Source organism: Maylandia zebra, linkage group LG1 (genome assembly GCF_041146795.1).
Source record: "Maylandia zebra isolate NMK-2024a linkage group LG1, Mzebra_GT3a, whole genome shotgun sequence".
NCBI classification, from domain to species: Eukaryota; Metazoa; Chordata; class Actinopteri; order Cichliformes; family Cichlidae; genus Maylandia; species Maylandia zebra.
Window position 1 is genome coordinate 14,681,926 of NC_135167.1, and position 21,504 is coordinate 14,703,429.

General features: G+C 42.7%; 2 protein-coding genes across 3 annotated transcripts in view; one reads left to right on the top strand and one right to left on the bottom strand.

Annotated features, from left to right (window-relative positions):
• LOC101479845 (frizzled-3) overlaps positions 1-7,919 on the top strand; it is a 33,937-nt gene extending 26,018 nt beyond the window's left edge. For both annotated transcript variants that reach the window (XM_012920239.3, XM_012920243.3), the window contains 4 exons: positions 3,546-3,694; positions 4,076-4,190; positions 4,723-4,886; positions 4,980-7,919. In XM_012920239.3, the coding sequence (XP_012775693.1) occupies positions 3,546-3,694; positions 4,076-4,190; positions 4,723-4,886; positions 4,980-5,202 (651 nt within the window). In that variant the 3' untranslated portion in view covers positions 5,203-7,919. The remainder of the gene's footprint in view (positions 1-3,545; positions 3,695-4,075; positions 4,191-4,722; positions 4,887-4,979) is intronic.
• Positions 7,913-20,799, bottom strand: kif28 (kinesin family member 28). Its single transcript, XM_076887457.1, has 27 exons — positions 20,725-20,799; positions 20,182-20,373; positions 19,989-20,039; positions 19,756-19,908; positions 19,630-19,665; positions 19,415-19,534; positions 18,929-19,068; positions 18,699-18,836; positions 18,511-18,622; positions 18,365-18,432; positions 18,069-18,211; positions 17,870-17,991; positions 17,646-17,736; positions 17,406-17,466; positions 16,974-17,097; positions 11,792-11,927; positions 11,579-11,697; positions 11,356-11,463; positions 11,174-11,266; positions 10,838-10,978; positions 10,668-10,738; positions 10,458-10,592; positions 10,059-10,225; positions 9,712-9,806; positions 9,492-9,624; positions 9,225-9,358; positions 7,913-8,772 (listed from the first exon to the last, which is right to left on the bottom strand). Exons 1-27 carry the CDS (start codon positions 20,797-20,799, stop codon positions 8,614-8,616), a joined length of 3,117 nt encoding a protein of 1,038 aa, XP_076743572.1. The 3' UTR covers positions 7,913-8,613.
• Positions 20,800-21,504: the final 705 nt, after the last annotated feature.

Consider the following 21,504-nt stretch of genomic DNA (forward strand, 5'->3'; position numbering starts at 1 on the left):
TGGTAGCCCGACTGAAAAAATCGCTAGCTCCGGGACGTCGGGCTAGCGATATTGCAAGCCCTGTATCTGATTGAGGAATCACTCATCTTTGGAAAAGAGAGTTTATTACAGAGAAATGTCTCTTTCCAAAATAAAAGCTATACTATCCGCTTCTTCTGGGCTATATTCTCAGCAGCATAAGGAGAATCATGTGCTAACAGCTGTCTAAATGACTCGGCTAAAGTTAGTAGCATGCTTGTTGTTTTTGTCTTTGCACTAGGATGATGTCGGTGTAAATGTGCAGTCATATTCGTTGTGTTCCCACTAGTGCTTTCAGGTTAATCTCGTTGACATGACCTTAGCGCCACAACACGGCAAATCTCCGTTAACGAGCTACCGCCGATCGCTCCGTGCATGGGGCTAGACGGCCAACACGTTAACGAGCTAACTGCGCTAACACACTAGTTCACACCAATGTAATTGAGCATTGCATGGCACATCCAACATACTGTTTTACTTTAGTCCATGACTCGCTTACCTTCAGGGTCATACGTCACATGAAAACCAAAATAATTCCAAACGCCAGATCTGAATGAGGGTCAAATTGCCTGTTGCAAGGAGAGCTTAACTTCTGTCTCGCTAGCTTGCCCTGTGCTCTTCCTTCTGACGATGCTGTCTGTGTGGAGCGCTCAGTGGATCTGCGCTCGACAGTGCAGCCTAGGCGGAGTAGTCGAACACAGATTCACTGAGCGCTCCACACAGACAGCATCGTCAGAAGGAAAATTGATAAAATAAATTACAAATGTTGTATTGTTCGATACATATGCGTACCGAACCGAAAGCACTGTATCGAACGGTTCAATATCGATACGAATATCGTTGCACCCCTAATAATTACTTAACCTGTCTGATAAAGATTATCTCTAGAATTATCATTTTTTTTAACTAGTTGGTGTATTTGAAGAGCACCTATGCATTGTCTCACAACCTGGCTCACAGGTAGTAACTAGTAAAGGATCATTTTTTTATGGAACATAATTAAAAAGAACATGTTTGTCAGCTAGTCAGTAGTGGGTGTGTGGCAGAGTCTATTTTCAGCAAGTTATTTACTTTTATCTGCCGGATTTTAAGAAAATGCAACTCACTTAGCCAAAAAAAAAAAGGAAAATCATGTCTGTTTTCTCGGTCTGAAACTCAGTTTTTCCGATTATCTGACCTCACATGAATACACAATTACTCAAGAATGGAGCTCAACGGGTTTTTTTGTTTTTTACCTTTTTTACAAGTTAAGTCTTGCCATGTTCTGTAGGCCAGAAATGTATGAAAACACGAGGGAAAAACAAAGTCTCATTTAAAAAAAAAAAAAGTCCAATCATATAATTTTTCTGGTTAGCCAACATTTTAGCTAGTTTATGTTAGCCACTCGGTTCTGAGAAATAAAAACAAAAATGTACAATTACTAGTTTAACGTGAAGATGATTTTTAATTGGTATCTGGAATTTAACCAGGTTTTATTCAGATGAGCTCTTACCTTTGTTGTAGCCGGTGACGTCAGAATTGATTACAGTAGTGGGAAGACATTTAGGAACTACAACAAGAACTCCCATGCTTACTTTATGAAAGAAAGCATTGTGGTGAAGTGGTTAGCACTTTCTCTGCACATGTCCTGATTGGCTGGTGCCTTTCACTGTACAGTTGGCATGTTCTCCCTGCATGGGCTTCTTCCCACATTCCAAAGAGACACACGTCACATTAACTGGTGATCCTAAACTGGCCGTAGGTGTGGATGTGAGACCCTGTGGTCACCTGTCTCTCTGTGTTAGCGACCTGTCCAAAATGTACCCTGCCTCTTCTCCGATGACTGCTGGGATAGGCTCTAGCCCCCCGCGTCCCTAAGTTAAGCCGTTAGATGGATGGATAGATGGATTATTTCATGATCAAAGGCCCAATCTCAATTCTCCCCTTCCATTTTTCACTGCAGCTTAGGGCAAGGTGGTCCTCCACGCTTTGTTTGGGGGGCTAGATGACCACTATCCTTCAATTTCCCAAAGAAATGGGATACCTAAGGGCCAAGGGTGGGAGCTGGGATTTGGCCAAAGATGCTGAGTGCTTGGTTGAGAGTGGGTAAGAGCTGGCACTTAGTTGTGTGTGCGGCTGAGTGAGTAGGTATTTGTGAGGGAGGGGAGCAGAGTGTGGCATGCATCATTAGCTCAGCTAATATAGCTCTCAAGACCAATTCCACAAAAAAAAAAAACAACCTCTCCCATCTTTGTTTTGCTCCGTTTCCTTTTCTCTTTGTATTTCAGTTAATTTTCTCATGCATCTTTCAGCCCCTCTGCTCCCTGGGCTGCTTAGTCACGGTCTGCTGCCAGTCCTCCATAAGGGCTTTATCCTGTTTATGAAGATGGGTGGGAATGCAGTGATTCATATAGTCCAGTGCTAAATTATTAACCAGATAATTGTGCACAGTGCAGACGCTAACATACTCCATCCCTACCTGTGTGTCAGTCAGTTGGATGTGTGCACACACACACATACACCTTTACTTCATAAGGCTTTGTCATTGTTTCCATCACATGTCAAATTGTGTGAGTGTGTCTGTGTGTTTGTGAAGATCATGAAGATCCCCTTTACGTCCTATTACAGCTCTGGAATTTCAATATTGCTGTGTGTTATGTGATCTTTGCCCGGGGGTTTTCTGTGTGTTCTGGGAGAGGGCGCAGTTGCTTGTTCTTGGATAATTGACACCACAAAAGAATCTTCAAAGTTCATTTGAGTTTCTTTCTTTGTGTGTGTTCACGGGTGATAATTTACTGAAGACCCAGGGCTTCTCGTTTTATCTGATGATCTAAATAAGACACATTTCATCTCAGCATGGGTGACAGAGACTTAAGCTAATTAATAAATGGAAATTCTTCTGGGCCCGGGTTTCAAAAACAATAAATCTCTTATCTCACTAAAAGGCTCAGCTGCTCATGGATTTTACCCTCACTGTAGTGAGGGTCAATTGCTTTAATAGCATCTTTAGGAAGATTTTTATCTTAATTTAAAAAGCAAATTTAAAGAATTTGATATCTTAAAGACCACCTAAAGTACAATATAATGGTTTTCCACAAAAACTTTTTAACACAGTACTCAGTGTGTTTGATGGTTTCCCATAGTGAAATTTTATCGGACAGATGAAACCATGATTTGGGATTGAACGACACAGCGTTCTGTTTGTTGTATTTCTTAAAAATCTGGGATTTATATTCAATAAAAAGAGGACCAAGAACCAAATCTCTGCCCTCTGCTGGGAGATCCATCAAACAGCTCGGTTTGTCTAGATTATGTTTGAGGATTTTAGTTTGTTAAATGTTGGTGGATCCAAAGCTTTTAGCATATCTTTCATGTTTAGTTGTCGAGGAAATATTCTACTGCACAATTAGTCTGCCTACATTATAATCGAAGCCTTTGTTCTCTTCCTCTCTCTCCTCTGCTTCACTTTACTCTGTGTTTTTAAAAACTCCATGCTGTGCTGATTAGATGATTGCATCATTAACGTGTGCATTTTATTTTATTTTCAGGTTGAGGAGACCAGCAGACCGGCCATGGTTTTGTTCCTAATTAAATATCTGATGATGCTCGTGGTGGGGATCCCCTCTGTTTTCTGGGTGGGCAGCAAGAAGACCTGTTTTGAGTGGGCCAGTTTCCTACATGGACGCAGGCGCAAAGAGTAAGAAGAGACTGTGTGTCTTTTAATGTTCGAGAGAACTAAATTGAGTTTATCACAACTAATTATGCACTTAGAAGTATCTTGTACTTTGTTTCACATGCAATTTTCCTTCCCTCTCAGTTGTTCAGGGGTTTAGTATCTCTACTGTATTTCCTTTTGTGGTGACACGTTGCTATACAACAGCACATTAATCATTAATCTTCCCTATCCTGTCCTTATCAACTGTTTTCTTGTCTCTTTCCCGTATTTCTTCTTGAATCCTAAATGTCTTCCTACTCCTTCCCCCCCAATCTGTCTCTTGGTTCCAATTTTATCTGCGACTTGTCCCCTGTCTGTAAAAACGTCCCACCTCTGACCTCCTTCACCTTTTTCTTTCTGCAGCAGTGGGGTGAATGAGTCTCGCCAGGTGCTGCAAGAGCAGCCGGACTTTGCTCAGTCTCTGCTGCGTGAGCCCAACACCCCCATCGTTAGGAAGTCCAGAGGGACATCCACTCAGGTAGGACTGCAAAGACAACAGCAAAAAGAAAAGCAGGATGGAATTATTTATAAGTGCCGTGGGAGTAAAGTCCAAACATGAATGTCCACAGGTTACGGCTCTGAGCTCTTTTGAAACTGATGAAAGGAAGAGAAGACTGAAATGAAAGATCGTATCTTGTATGCCTGTTTTTTTTGTCAGCATCTAGAAGCTTTGATAAAGGTTTAATCAGACTGGTGTTTTCATGTACATATTTCTTCATTGATAATATTTAGCCGCATCATCAATGAAGCTTTTCAACCCCTGTGAACCTGGCTAGGTGTCTATCATAATAATAAAAGTAATAACCTGAGGCATAATCTTGTCATTAGATTTGAGTCAAGATCCAAAAGATATGAATGTCTTATGCTGGAGTAATGTACACAGAGCCTTGAGCAAGATGTAGCCTTTTGGATTTGAATATTTACACGTTGTGCAAAGGTGTCGGGTGTTAAATTAAATCTTTAATCTCAGCAGTTTCAGCGCTACATGTGTTTGATCTCTCCTCCTGTAGGGCACTTCCACACACGCCTCCTCCACCCACTTAGCTGTTCTAGACGACCTTGATGAACCAGTTAGAACTCACCACGGGCACCCCTCCTCCACCAGGAGTAAGGCCAGCAGCGTCCACAGCAAGGCCAGCTACCACAGCAGCCTGCGGCGCACTCGAGATGACAGGTAGACCAGGAAATCCACGATGCTCTCGCTTCCTCTCAGACGATGTGAATCAGTCGAAGCTCAGCTTTTCTTTCATTGCTTCTCCCCCATTAGGAGCGATACCGTGGTTTACCGAGGTACAGAGGACCGCAGTTTCCATGGCAGCAATCCACGTCTCGACCATCCGCTCTCCACTCACAGCAGCCTCCATCAGATAGACAGCCACTCGAGGCACAGCAGCCAGCGAGACGTGTCTGTGGCCCCACCTACCCTCATCACACATGGAACGACGGCGAGTGACGGCCGAGCGGCTGAGAACGAAGGCACCAACGCCTGAGACACTGGATCAGTGAAAGGATGGAGACGTGAAGCAGATACACAGCAGTCTGTTTGTTTTCTTTTTTGAGGATGGGGAATGTGTCTCTGAGTGCTGTGTTGGTAATCTGTGGTTGTTTGTGAGCAGTAACCATGACTCCTCTAAATTTTGATGGAGTTTGGCTGTAAGGTGGACCAGTTTGCTCACTGAATTATTTTGAGTTTACACCTGGTCTGCTTGATTCAACAGGCTGAGCCAACAGGAATAAATCCCCGTCCTCTTTTGGTGACACTCGAGACATTATTCAGGGAAAGCTAGCAATGGAAACAAACAGACACTGACAAAGGTGTCTCTCAGTCTGGTTGATAGTGGCATCATCCATATATTGGTGATCATCTTTCAGGACCTATATGAATATAATGTTAAATACCCGAACACTGCCGACTCCACTGCTCTGGATTGCAGCTCTTAATGAGTGATGTTTGTCTTTGCGTGGCTTCAGAAAATGGAAAAAAAAAAATGGGCCTAATGTGAAATTATGGACCTCTCTGTGGTTTGAGTTATTTTTATACTGTGAAGTTTGTCTTCTGCTGCTGGAAGCTTCATTGTGTGTGTGTGTGTGTGTGTGTGTGTGTGTGTGTGTGTGTGTGTGTGTGTGTGTGTGTGTGAGAAAGTGGGAAATGGAGACATGACTAGTGATGTGTTTTTAAATTTTAATTCTCCCCTGGAGCTTGAAGGAGGGAGCTGAAAGACGAAACGTTTTCCACCCATGAATGTAAAAGGGTTGTTTCAGAGAGTGATAAAATATGGCCATGGCTGTAATGGATGATCTGTGCTCTTATTTACATGCACAGATATTTATTTCAAGTCAGCCAAAAAAGTATTTTAGTACTGACATATACAATATAAAAGATGGACATAGCTACCATGTAATCACCCTCTAGTTTGTGAAGTCCCACCTTGAAGCTTCGATGAGCCATCTTGCTGTTGAAACTGGATGTGATGGAAGAAAGCCTGTTTGACTGTGAAACTACACTCATTGGCTAACATCCTGTCAATCACAAGTTATCATTATTATTATTATATCACAAGTTATTTTTATTCAGCGTTATCTCAAATAAGTGGCTGAAACAATAAACCCAGCAGGAAAGTGTTTCCAGAGGTCAGCTCAGAAAGCCCCAAGTTTTTTTTTTTGGCCACCACAGCTATCGCCCCCTGGTGACCGTAAAACAGATTGCAGGTTTAAGGCATTCACAACTGGAAGCCACGTCCATCTTTTATACTGTCTTCTGAACTGTCTGCACTGAGACTTGAACCTGGCAAAGAAGCGATAAGGCAACTTTTTAAACAAGCGAGATAATAATTTACAAAACAAATGCATGCTCAGTGTTTTATAAGAATAAACGAAATAGCAGGTAAAAATCTAAAATATGCCTCCTGTGGCTTTACAATCCGATTAACATACAACCCCGTGTTTTTTACCCTCTGAAAAAGAAAGCTGATTGACGTTAGGTAAGAACAAAATCTGTGCATTCAAACCCCATGACTGCACAGATAGGACTGTAATTTTAAATGGAAACAGATAGCATGGGTTTCCTTTAGGAAGGAAGTGGATTTTTTTTTTAAATGCAATAATCACCAATGTACTATATAAACACCAAAACTGCTCCTGTACATGCTCTGTGATCATCTGTAGTCCTGTTCCTCAGGCTCAAACTTGCCCAAAGAGGTGCAGACAACTGACAGTCCAACATTAGAAAAAGAAATGTTCAGTCATTGTGCTTCTTGTTCTCTGACATTTATTTTCTACTCTGAGCAAAAAGAAATGAATATTGTTTCATGTTCATGCAGCTCCGTTTGGTCCCTAATCCTAGAAACCTGATTAACCTACCTCACCTGGACCCTCAGCTTTCTCTGTAACTGTACATTCATGTTACTGGGTGCTGTTTTTGGAAAGGAAGATACTGATCCTAAACCTAACATGATCAGTTCTGATAAAAAATAACATGTGGTGCTTATTTGTGAAGAATCTAATCTCTCCTCGCAGTAGAATATCTGTAACTGTCTGTCTATCCCACAGTCTACCTCTTCAGTTGAAGCCAGGCTTATCCTCTGCCTTTCGCCGTTGCCTCGCTCCTCTCATCTCTGTCTTGTTTTAAATTTCTCATGAGCAGCTATGTGCTGTCAGCTTGTCTGCCTGCATATTTCTTGTACATAGATTTTTTTTTTTTTATATAAATTCTGTACTGTGTGATGACTAATCTGCCTCACATCTGCCTCCTCCTGTAAATGTGCCCACGCTAATCTTTTTTTGGACCTACAGCAACTGTCTGTACTCTTACAAGTCGTGACTGCTTACAAACATCAACCGTTGTGCTTTTTACCTCCAAATTAGACGTTGCAGTGAGAGACGCTGTCGTAAATATGTCATAAACTCAACATAAGGAGAGACGATCTCGCTCAGCTGTTTGACGTCTTTTTCTTGTTCACTTACGTTAACATTAATCCCCCCACAGTGAGACACGAGGAAGATTTCTGTCATCCAGTGATACAGCTTCAAAGTGAACTACATTAGCTTGAAAACACAATGGATTTTTAATGATGCTTAAAAAAAATGTGTACCGGTAAGAATTTTGTGAATTTTGAAACTTGAGCTGTCTTTGCCTTTTAATTTATTTGCAGTTTGGAACTGTAACGATGTCTTATACATGCAGTCTAATAAACTTTTTTTAAACAGACTTCACTTGTAGTTACTCTTAATAGTAGACTTGCATATACATTGTTGTTAACCAAGCGTACTAAAAGAATAATCCACCGGAATAAACTTCATTTTACAGACAAAAAGTAAGAAGGAAGTATTACAGAAAATATGGTGAATACTTTTATGTATAAACTGTGTTGAACATGGTCCACTGTGCATGTAGTGTTCATTAATGGGAACTAATTCTAATCTGTTAGGCCTCATTTCTAACCCCATGCTCTCATTCTTAAACTCCATTAGAGTAGCTTTTCATGATTTCTATTTCAAAACAGCCCCTTTTGATTTCACTGAGCGTTTGTAGCCCCTCAGTCAATTTGACTGTTAAAACAAGTGAGTGGAGCTGCTGTGCCTCAGATATTAGATATTCGGGATATCTGCTCTCGGTGACATCCTTCAGAGCTAAGAGTAGAAAGGCTTTTGGCTCTCAGGTACCTCATTATCTCAATGGCTTTTCCAGCTTTAACACAAGCATGTACCATTTGAAAAGTGTATATGACAGAAAATGAGGAACATCATAACAGATCCCCGTCATGTTTATTTACCCAAACAAAGAATTTAGTTTGTAAGAACCTGGTTCTGCTCATTTCATACCCTCAACCGGAATATCTGCAGAGTTGCGAAATTAAAGTGTCAACATAAATGTATACTTTCCTAAAAAATAAAAACCCTGGTCAAGACCAGATTCCTGATCGTTCTCGTTTCCGGCGGACGATGGCGGCCACATCTTGTTTGAGCGTAGAGACGTTCTGTTCCAGCTGCTCCGAGAAGTCTCTCAGCAAATGACTCTGCTCATCCACAAACAGTCTGAGCCCCAGCAGGTCTGACTCCTCCTGGAAAGCACGCACATTAACATCCTGCATGATGTGCAAACAGGAGTGTTATATCCATGGGCAGGATTCAATCTGTTCAAGTGCAATTTATCAGACGTTTTGGTAAATTGCTATGACATCAGCTCCAGTTCTCGGAACCATATTCCTAATGTTTAAAGTCAATAATTCTTTTGGCCAGACCTTAAACAGTTTTCACAACAATAACACTTGCAGATCCTTCACAGTGCTTCAGTTATCATGCATCTATTGGAGGCATAAGCCAAATAACTACAGCACAGATGTAATTTTCTAAACGCAGCAGCTCAAAATTGTTCACTCTTGGAGCTAATAATGTGATGAAACAGGTCAATATTTCATTCTGTGCTGATTCACTATATTAAGGATTTTAAGCATGTCCACATTGTAGTAACACTAACTCATGCTAAGACAGAAGATAACACGTGAATACGTACGCTGGGCCTGTGTCTGCGCAGGCGCTGCAGCTGACCTCTTACTGAAGTCATGCTGTGATAGAAAACCTTCAGAGCGCGGGCAAACTCTGCATCACAGCTGGGACGCACCGAGCGACTACGCGCACCCTCGCCACCTAAAACCAGAAGAGAGAAATGTGTGTGTGTGTGTTTCTGAAAGAGCAAGTCAAAAGCTTCCACAGTCATATGTGTGGTAGTTTTTTCAGTTCTTTGGAATAGAAACCACAAACTCGTGTATGTTTTTGTTACCATTCCTGGCTGTGTTGAGTTGTTCCCTCAGATTGTGATTCTCTTTCCTCAGTGATTCATTAACACTCTTTAGTTCATCTAAGTCCTGCTGAAGAGCTCTTACTGAACAACTGAGGTCTGAGGGGTCTACAGGCTGTGATAAAACACACACACACTGAATAAATAAGACAATAAATAACTCATGTCAACGTAAACAATTACTCCTAAACGTCTAACTCACTGTGTTTTCTGTTGGACTCGACTCATCAATGATGAAGATGCCATCTGCAGTCATCCGCACACCTTCCAGTGAAGACTTCAACTGAGTGCAGCCCTCTGGGATAGAAAACAAGCACTGAGCAGCAATCTTTAAAGAAACTTTCTATTTCAGCTGTGGCTTTTCTTAAACCTGCATGAGAAATTTAATAATGTGATGTATAATGTACACACGATGAAATTAAAATCCAGTTTAAATGTTTAAATCCCACGCGGTTCATTAAAAAAAAATTAAGCATGTCTTGTTGTTATAATAGCTATCACCGAGTTCACTTACTTCAGGCATAAATAAAAAAAAATGTCCATCCTCACCTTGAAGGCCCCAGAGCTCCAGCACCACAGCGCTGCTCTGCAGGAAGTCTAGCAGACGCTGGGAGGTGTGGAGGGAGGCAAAGTGGACTCTGTGATCCAGCAGAGGATTCACGTTGTGCCAAACAGCTGGAGTGTACAGAGGCTGGCTGCAGTCAAATAACCTGAAACTAACAGAGTAAGGAGATTAAGTAATGTCGGAGAGAAGAAAGCATTTCACAACTCTCTTCTTTTAGAAGACGACACGACTGGAGACTTCACGCTTGAGTCCACGGTACCTTTTCAAAAGCTAAAATTATTAACAGCTTCCTCTATGTGCCAGTAAATATATACCAGGTTTCCATCTCCAAGTTCAATAGGATTTAATGCAGTGTACTCTACACCGAGCCACATGTGCCTTACCCAATTTGAACACCTCGATTGCGGGCCTCTCTGATCCAGCGTAAGCCACAACACTGATCCAGGACCAGCTGGAAGTCTAGTCGTCTACCCAGTATCTCTGATGGGTCAATCAGGATGTCATCCTCACCCAGAGGGCTGGGAAGTGCGAACGTCTAGTTACTGATATACCTGTGCACTGAAGGTTTGTGTGTCTGTGCATGTGTGACATACAGTCCAGTTGAAGAGCAGGGGACCAGCTGTGTTTGTAGAATGCCTTCCTCTGTGCCCTCTGACCCCAACACCTGCAGACCGGGATCATCACCCACTGACTTTATTTAACTGTCATCTGAAAATACTTTTAGATGAAGATGCCAGTGTGTATGGAGTATATCAGTTTGTACCTCTAGCTGCTCTTCCAGAGGGATGCGGAAGGCCAACGATTGGAGCCAAAGGTGGGCAGTGCCCAGGAGAAGAGGCTCAATTGGATCCCAGAATGGGTCTTTATCTCTGGGTAATGTTACTGTTGACAGCCCGGCTACTTCCTAAAAACATAAAAGTCTTAATAATAGAGTTACTGGTCTGGAAAGGTTTATGCTTTAGGAAGTGCTGACCATCCTAACAATATGTGATGTCAATATAGCGAATATGCACATGTTTTATTTAGCTTAAACATCTGCAGAGATGTAAAGGTAAATACAAGCCAACAAACATCAACATTGTTCTTTCAGCTAACATACATTGTCTCCGCTCTGCTCTGCCAAATGCTGCTGGTAAACCTCTTCCATCAGAAACTTGCGGTTAATAAACTTGGCTTTGGACCACATCCAGACCTGCAGAGTGCATGCAAAGATTGTAATCTTTCAAAGTGACGCTGCAGTTTACACAAGTGACAAAACACCCCATACAGGGACAGACCAACCTGCTTGGTTCCCTTGGAGGTGACTCTGACAACGATGTCTTTCTCTAGATCGTGGCCTTTTGAATCTGACAGTGCCAGATTTTTAATCTCCAGCTTGAACTCCACATCCTGCAAACACAATGCAACACATGGCCAGAATCTGATGACGCACAGGAAACCAAAGATATTTGCTTTCTAGGAACACGTTAAATACAGAATTTTTCACCCTGAGGCCGTGCGTTACCTTGCTCAATTCCTGGCTCATCTGGTTGGCCTCAGCCACCATGGGCATCAATTTGATGTAATCAAAGAAGACAGCTAGCAGACTGGGGTCTGTCTGACTCGATCCAGCACTGGACTCACCTAAACACATGCAGATGAATAATATAATGAGTTCAGTGAGTTTCCTTCAAAAAATAAGAGCCCTTCATGTGGAGTTATTCACGCTCCCGCTCACCCAGGTGGATGCCCTCAGCTGCAGCCAGTTCAGACTGGAAGTAATCGTAATCATAGCGACTCCAGTCATCCCCGCATCTCTCTGATGGATAACCAATGAACAGGTAGGTGCAGTTGGAACCCAGAATGAGGCGATCCTGATAAAAATAGAAAATAAAATTTTATATATATATATATATATATATATATATATATATATATATATATATATATATATATATATATGGGGTGCAACGATACACAAAATTCACGGTTCGGTTCGATACTTTGGTGTCACGGTTCGATATTTTTTCGATACAAAAAAAATGTTCATGCCTTTTTAATTTGTCATTTATTAAAATTATAAATATATATTTTAACTCAAAAGTACAGTTTTTAAATTTAATGTGGCTGAAACAAAAGTAATTAAAAAAATAAATATCTCTCAGGGCTCTCAAAATTTCAAAATCCCTGGTAGCCCATTGGGCAGGGACTCTTCAGTTTTTGGTAGCCCAAAATTAATGTAAGTAGCCCGAATAAAAAAGAGAGCAATTTTTTGATTGATGTTTTGTTTCCTTTACAATATTATACATTAAAGTATAATATTGTAAAGGAAACAAAACATTAATCAAAAAATTGTTGAAAAACAAATTACAACATTGTATAAAAATTACAATCATCAACTCAAATACTTGGTTCTAATTGAACAGAAATTTCTATGAACTTGTAAGAACGGTGTAGGACATGAATCAGTCTGTGTCAGATCCTGAATTTGAAATTTCCGCTGAAGTCACAGGTAAGAGGCAAGTGGAACCAAGATCTAGGACATTTGCTTTTTGAAGTTTGCAAAGACTGCTAAATTTTGCCAGTGGTAGTTCACTCTTTGCAACATAGTACGCTGTTCTAAACAGATTTTTCAGGTTTATTTTTAGTATGTTATTTGCAATTGGTGTTTGTTCTGGGAAAGATATTGCAGACTGAGCAATAATGCATTTCTTGCATTTCTCGTGGGTTCTAATGGGGGCCTTTCTTAAAATGACTGGTCCCAGTAACAAAGGCGCTTGTCGACTCAGAAATCGAGAGAAAACCAACAACACACCCGGCAGAACATTATGTTATTTACACGGGTGCACATAAGTGGTCCGCATGTGCGCATTCGCTGTCAAAATAAAAGACGCGCACCAGATAAGAAGTTGCAACGCGCGTTTGCGTCCATATAAAAGGCAGTGTTTTTGTCCGCTAGAGTGGAATTTTCACGGCACATTCCGCACCACATCTCTGTGCGTTCATCATTTGTTTGAAGCCAGCTCACCTCCTGCAACCACTTTTCCGAGAATACGTGCTTCTTTTGTGGTTCGGACTCCTTCTGACATTTGTTTGGAGGTGGAGGAACACCAAAGTAATTGCTTAAAGGAGCTTCTTCGACATCTTTAAGAGTTCTAAACAAATGTCTGTCCTCCTCCAGAAAATCTTATGTATGCAAACACGCGTTGCAACTTCATATCTTGTGCGCGGTTTTTTTTGTTTGTTTTTTGACTGCCAATGCGCACCTGCGGACCACTTATGTGCAGCCCCGGTTATATAGCTCGTCATATTGCAGCCACAGAAATACTTTTGTCCATGAAACCATAAAGCTGCACTTTCTTTTTGCCTTATAGTCTGATTTGTCATAACTTTTCCGTTTTGTGGTAAGCTTTTCTTTGGCTGTCACTTCTTCACCCTGACCTGTCTTATTTGGCTCAGCAGAACTAAAATATATATCCTGCTGCTTTTACACACACACACACACACACACACACACACACACACACACACACACACACACACACACACACACACACACACACACACACACATAACGGTCAGCGATTCTCTGCGCGATCAACCTCTCATATGTTTAAGCTTGCTGCGGGAGATTTCACTTGTCATGTTTGCATAGTAAGCTAACGATTGATAAGACGATGTCAGAGGAATTGGTGCACAAATTATCATCACTCACCAATCAGTGCTGTCGCTCTCTATACACAGTTCACGTGATTGCAAAGTGAAAGCAAAAAACAAGCGCAAATTCAAACGCGACTTCAATATGTCACATATTGACAGTGGCTCACCGATGCCAATGACATAATTACCCAGCTACATTTCCGAAAGAATGCAAAAGCATTGACATATATTTTTCCTACAATAGCCCGAGGGGCAGGGCAGAGATAGATTTTGGTAGCCCGACTGGCAAAATCGCTAGCCCCGGGACGTCGGGCTAGTGATTTTGCAAGCCCTGTATCTGATTGAGGAATCACTCATCTTTGGAAAAGAGAGTTTATTACAGAGAAATGGCTCTTTCCAAAATAAAAGCAATACTATACGCTTCTTCTGGGCTATATTCTCAGCAGCATATTGTAGCGGGTCAGGGCTGTTCGGGGTTCTGTTTGTACAGTTATGTTTTGTTTATGTTGCCATAGTGACGGGTGACGCCCTCTCGCTGCGACGGTTTGTCCTTCCGGGGTCAGAGGGCGCCCTGTGTGTTGTTGTTGTTGCTGCTGTGCGGTTGCCGCGCTGAGCAGTTAGCTAGCGGCAGTGTTCTTCTGCAGATGTCAATAAACGGCTGTGCTCCCTGGCTAGCTCACGGGAAGCAAGACCAAAGACACCTCCGTCTCCTCCTTGTCTGAGCTCACCACATTGGTGTCAGAAGTGGGATGATGGTGGCACCCCATGTTCTGACCCGAGTGACTTTTCCAGAAGGCACCTGGACATTTGCAGGACTTTGTGTGGGGTAATGGGGTCGTCGGGGACGACTGACCCCCGATTGTTCAGTCTGACGTCACTAGCCGTGTCTGGGTCTAAACTCAGCTGCAGGTCCATATATCAAACGATCACTATGGCATTACTGAGAGTTGAAAAACTGTCTAAAGTCTTTCATCTTTAATAAAATGATCAGCGTTCTGCTCTACCAGGTGTAACATCCAGGCATCCATGAAAACGGAATTTATGACATTTAACGGAGTTAGAAGTTAGCAGGGAGTTAGCTCGCTAGCTTCTATCTAAATACAATATAGCATGTCCTGACTGCGGGGTTTTGGAAACAAATTAAAACGTACAGCTCTGCTATCACTTCCAGCATAAATGAAGACAGAAAACTAAACAGCAGTGACGTTTGTAGGGTTACTGAAGTTTGGCTAGCTGGTATATAATGATGTGCTACGTGACCGCTTGCGACACAGCTATGTTAGCATAATATAAACAAGCTAACTTTTTTTCCACTAGATAAAAGTTAACATGAGTGTTCTCGGTGGTCAGGAACAAATGTAATCGCATGGCAGAATGCTGTAAAAGGACCAAACTTCAGCCAGGAGAACAACTGAGATAATCCATCCACAATACGAGGTTAGTCATTCATATACTGCTGCATGGGCTGGGCTGTAGTTACATCCTAAGGTTTTAAAAACTGAGCTTAAATAAATGATTAGTGGTAATAAAAGCCGAGGGAGGTCAACAGGGATCACTGACTGTTTTAGGAGCTTTTTGAGATCAAATAGAAGAAAATACATAACATTAAACATGTTAACAACACAAAAGTCATATTAAACGCAGACTACTTTAGACCCGGAAGTAGGATTCGTGGCGTCATCACTGAACAACCGGGTAGCTGTTCAGGGTTCTGTTTGTACAATTATGTTTTGTTTATGTTGCCATAGTGACGGGTGACGCCCTCTCGCTGCGACGGTGTGTCCTTCCGGGGTCAGAGGGCGCCCTGTGTGTTGTTGTTGTTGCTGCTATGCGGTTGCTGCGCTGAGCAGTTAGCTAGCGGCAGTGTTCTTCTGCAGATGTCAATAAACGGCTGTGCTCCTTGGCTAGCTCACGGAAAGCAAGACCAAACGACACCTCCGTCTCCTCCTTGTCTGAGCTCGCCACATTGGTGTCAGAAGTGGGATGATGGTGGCACCCCATGTTTTGACCCGAGTGACTTTTCCCCCGCCGGTCGTGACCGGCCGGTGCGCCAAAAGAAGGCACCTGGACATTTGCAGGACTTTGTGTGGGGTAATGGGGTCGTCGGGGACGACTGACCCCTTAGGTGGGGGTTATGTAGCCAGTCAGGGCTGTTCGGGGTTCTGTTTGTACAGTTATGTTGCCATAGTGACGGGTGACGCCCTCTCGCTGCGACGGTGTGTCCTTCCGGGGTCAGAGGGCGCCCTGTGTGTTGTTGCTGTGCGGTTGCCGCGCTGAGCAGTTAGCTAGCGGCAGTGTTCTTCTGCAGATGTCAATAAACGGCTGTGCTCTCTGGCTAGCTCACGGGAAGCAAGACCAAACGACACCTCCGTCTCTTCCTTGTCTGAGCTCGCCACAATATTAAACATATCAGGTCCCCATAAGGAGAATCATGTGCTAACGGCTGTCTAAATGACTCGGGTAAAGTTTGTAGCATGCATGCTTGTTGTTTTTGTCTGCTTCCACTTGTCTTTGCACTAGGATGATGTCGGCGTAAATGTGCAGTCATATTCGTTGTGTTCCCACTAGAGCTGTCAGCGTTAATCTCGTTGAAATGATGTTCACGCCACAACGTGGCAAATCTCCGTTAACGAGCTACCCCTGATCGCCCCGTGCGTAGGGCTAGACGGCTAACACGTTAATGAGCTAACTGTACTAACACACTAGTTCCCACCCATGTAATTGAGCATTGCGTGGCACATCCAACATACTGTTTTACTTTAGTCCATGATGCGCTTACCTTCAGGGTCATACGTCACATGAAAACCAAAATAATTCCAAACGCCAGATCTGAATAAGGGTGGGGGAGGTTCAATTTGCCATGTTGCAAGGAGAGCTTAACTTCTGTCTGCTAGCTTGCCCTGCGCTCTTCCTTCTGACTATGCTGTCTACGTTGAACGCTCAGTGGATCTGCGCTCGACAGTGCAGCCTAGGCGGAGTAGTCGAACGCTGATTCACTGAGCGCTCAACACAGACAGCATCGTCAGAAGGAAAGTTGATAAAATAAATTACAAATGTTGTATTGTTCGATACATATGCGTACCGAACCGAAAGCACTGTATCGAATGGTTCAATATCGATACGAGTATCGTTGCTCCCCTAATACATATATATATATATATATATATATATATATATATATATATATATATATATAGTGTATACTTTAACAGCATGTCACACAACCACATCATATAATTGAGGTTTGAGTCAAGACCCACCAGGTGCTGCAGCTCTGTTGCCTGGGAAACAGGATTGCCATTTACAATAACCTTTGTTCCTGTCATCGGGGTCAGCGTTACCCTGCGCTGTTCATTCCTGAACACAGCATGACGTTCCTGGATCCTAACGCACATAAAAACAAAAAAGGGGACTGATCCGACTTCTTCCCAGCTCCGTATATTTTTAGTATTGGACTCTGCTGCAGTCTGTTTGCATTATTCACACATCAAGATAATCCTTACTTATGTTATTAATGGATCTCCTCTCATTTTATGGATACCCAGCCTTTAACAGCTTTTGATTGGCTGCCCCTCACAAACAATTTTATGTAAGACAGAAAACTGATGTAAAGAATATTTAGACCCCATCAGTGTATATGCATACAGACGAAAAGACAATTTTCTTATTCTTTGCAATGATGGCAAACTCACCCTAGACCCTTGATACAAATGGACCGTGGGGAGGAGTCACACAGTCCGATGTCCCATTCCCCTAAAGATAAAAAGATTAACATTTCACCAAACATGTTAAAATCTGCGGGACATGTTTGTTACATTAAGCTGTTTAAGCCATTTAACTATCTGGTATTGTCCACCTTTAGTAGCTTCTTCTATCAGGGAGAGAACCATACATCTCGTGGCACAGATACAGAGAGATTCAGATGGACTAACCCTCCTGGATGAAAAGCTTCACCACCCCTGACAGCTGAGCATCCTCGTTGATGTTCAGGATGTAGGGATGCATCTGCATCATCCTCCTCTCCTGCCAGTGAGGACGAGGGAAACAAGAAACATCCATTTAAAGACACTACATACAAAACCTCCATCAAATGCATTTGCAGCCTTTGCTTGTGTGTTTTGCATGTCTGCATCTACGTATGTATCTATGCATGCACCTGTGTGATGTTAGCATACTGTTGCTCCCAGTCTTTCAGGGCCTCCTGCACATGCTGCTCCCATAGAGTCTGAATGGCTCTGATCTGAAGCTCATTGTGGGTCAGCAGCTGACGGAGCTCCTCTGAACACACAAAGATACGAGACGACCTGTCAACAGCTCTGAATCCCATTCTGCTGCATTCAAACGCTGATTCTTACTGGTCTCGTCATTCGCCCTGCGTCCCTCCTGGCCCAGACGGCTCAGACGCTGCAACAGTCTGGCGTTCTCTGCCTTTAGTTCTTTAACGAGACGCTCGGTGGGGCTCTCGTTCACCACTGCACGGTTCTGGATACGCTTTGCCCTGAAGAAGTGGAAAAGGTGGAGGGACAAGAAGTTAGGTGTAGAACGACATAAAGGAGAGGCCAAAAAGAACTAAAGTATAAAACGTATATTAAATATGTTACTTATAGAGCAGAAGGGAAATATCCAGAAGACTTTACAGTGCTTATTGTACCTCTCAGCATAGCGCAGCGTGGAGAGAGACTCCTCATAGCAGATATCAGCAGGGCTCAATGTGGCAATCTCAAAAACAAATATATTCAATTTACTTTAAAAGCATCTTCCAATGACTCAACCTCGTATCAAATGAGTGTCCGATACCATAACAGTGCGACTGTTGCCTCCCAGTGCAGACTGCAGCAACTTTGTGAGGGCCGAGTCTCTGTAAGGAATATGGACAACCTTCTTCCCCACCGCAACATCAGCCAGGGAGCTGGAGGAGAGATGAGGGAAGAGTGTCAAAAATACTAAAGTAAATGCAAAGTAAATCAAGTCAAACAGCAGGTCACCTGATGACATTGCCCAGGGTGGTGAGGCTCAGGTTGATGGCCGTGCCCTCTTTGAGCCTATCAGCTTCTGACCCCGATGAACGCTGACGCTCACTGCCAGCCAGGTCCACCAGGTTTATGTTGGACTGCTTCGTGATGCTCTCTTTAGAGAAGATCTGACAGGAATAATATAACTTACATAAATGTAGATTTATACAACATATGTTTGTTCTTGTATTAATTATGTTAACAAATTGGAAAAGTGTGCACAGAACCTCTTTACCTGTTTGAGCTGGAGGATAATGAGCATGTGCGATCGACTGCTGTTGGCGTTCATGTGGGTGGCGGCAGTGGTTCGAGTCCTCGTCCCCTGCTCCATCAACTGCTCCACCTGCAAACACATTTTTCTGAACAAAAATATATTTTTTGGTTTTTAGATTAAACAGCAGCATGTCCCTTTGTATGCTTCGACATCGCCCAGTGTGGTGGGGCTCAGACTGATGGCCGTATCGTCTTTAACTCTGTTAGTTTCTGACTCTGATGAATGCTGATGCTCACTGCCAGACGAGTCCAACAGATTCATGCTGGACTGCTTCGTGAGGCTCTCTTTGAAGAAGATCACAAAGCATTTAATTCCCTAAAAATTCTAATATTAACTGCACATGACTGCAACCTTAGCCTTTGGCTACTGCAGTTGATTGGTTTGGTTTGTATCCTTTTTCCATTCATCTCTCTACCTGAGCTGCAGTCTCGCAGGGGACTGTGCGGAGACCCTCCACATAGAAACCTCGTTGCTGCTCCTCTCTGACTCTGAGCCCGCCCGGAGTCCGAGACGCCCGAGACAGCAAGTCAACCACCTGGACAGAGAGGGGAGGAAAAGGAAGAGTCAGGAAACATAATAGCATCGTAGCATGTATCATATCCAGAGAAACGAATTTGCTCCAAACACCACCTGCTCATTATAGATTTCCAACATACTGAAAAAGACCTGCAGGGACATGAAGAAGAAACACATTTTAGATCATTTACACACTGAATCATTCACAGCATTCTGCATCGTCTTGTGCTTTTCCTTCACCTGACATTGTCTGTTCTCCTGGTTTTCTTTGATGGCTTGAAACAACCGGTCGCAGAGTTTAGGAATCAGGCCTTTGTTAGGCCCATAACCCATCATCGAGTAACTCTTCCCTGAGCCGGTCTGACCGTAGGCTAACAATGTGGCATTATAACCCTGCGCATGTAATTTTAGAACATTTGTTATTAAGAGTTGAGACGTGAGATAGAGAGTATCAGATAAAGACTGAGTGCTACCTGCAGCGCATTTTCCAATATTCCTTCTCCCAAATCTTGGAACACGCTGTCCTGGGAATGGATGATATCTCATGAGATGTAAATTAATTCTTATTAATCTTATAACTCACTTCATATCCATTCAGATTTATTCTGCCCAAACCATCTAGATTTTATCTTGCACAACACACTCCCAGCTCATTTATGACCTGACCTGGTCAGCGTATCTCCCTCCTGGCTCTTCAGGCACATAGATACCCCTGTGGTCTCTTGTGAAACCGCTGTGGGACCAATAGGCATAATCGAAACAGAAAGACCGTCGGTTCTGGGAATCCCGTGGATCCTGGATGGTGATGGAGCTCGAAACCATGGATATGATACAGCGACTGCCCGCATCCCTCTCTCTCTGAGTGAAGGAAGAAAACGAAAGAAGATGAAATGATGGAGAGAGACTAAAAAGAGCTGGGAGAGCAAATGGTTTATAAAAGCATTTATTTTAGATTTCAAGGAAAATGTGAGGGTAAGTGCAAGGGAAGGTAGGAGACACAATAACACACAATTTGAATTTTGAATTTTATATTTACTGTTGTAAATGTTAAAAGAAGCAACAGGATTTATCAGGGTAAATAAAGTATGCAGTATATCAGTGTGGGTCACACCTTAAGAATACAAAATATGAGTATTTAAAAAGCAGACAGCAAAGGCTTACAAAAGAAAAATAAATAGTGGTTATTAAAGAAAACATCAGCACACTGACCTTGTTGAACGGTCGGACTCTGACAGCCACTTTGACACAGTCCTTACTGTGCATGTCTGAGACTTTAGCCCTCATGGTGCAGCAGGCGAGTATCGGCACAGGACACGGGCAGACCGACTGATCAGCTCCCTCACTCAGAACAACACAATGCTGTGTCGAGTTACACGGTAACATGAGCGCAGTCGGGGCTGTGTGACAGGAACGCTGGTGTACACTTTAACCTGTTTAACTGAAAACATGGATCGGTTTGCTAAAAGATGGAAGCAATTTTAAGAATGGAAATGAAAACAGAATAGCATTTAAACAGATCCTTATCTAATGTTATTGATTACTAAAGCACTTCATACAGCTCTAAAAACATAACAGATGTGTAGAAAGTACTGCTACACATTTTATGATCTCCGACTATTCACTAAAGTAATGATCATGAGAGTTGTTATGGGTAGAAATATGCTTTTCTTTCTTTCTTTTTTTTACCCTCTCCTAGCCTCTCTCAGCAAGATGGACCAGAAGAGAAAAGGCTGGTTTCACTTTCACCTCATCTACACTATAAATTATAAAAGAGACACAAAAGCCCTGGGGGAGTACACACAACACACTTACACATGCTTTTATACCAACATCTAAGCCTTCTGTGAGATCAAATTTCACAGCAACAGCTCGTGGCAAGTGCCAGTGTAAAGATGCCAAAATCATCCCTTTTTTGTTGTGGTGTTGTGGTGGTGAGGGTGTAAAGCTCGACTGACTTCCAACCTCTGAGGGACCACAGGATGTCGCCTG

Coding starts and splice junctions, on each gene's coding strand:
- kif28 (XM_076887457.1), bottom strand. CDS start 20,799: ATGAGGGCTAAAGTCTCAGACATGCACAGTAAGGACTGTGTCAAAGTG. Junction 17,467..17,645: donor GAAGCTTTTCATCCAGGAGG/GTTAGTCCATCT, acceptor TTTTATCTTTAG/GGGAATGGGACATCGGACTG. Junction 11,464..11,578: donor TGAGCCAGGAATTGAGCAAG/GTAACGCACGGC, acceptor TTGTGTTTGCAG/GATGTGGAGTTCAAGCTGGA.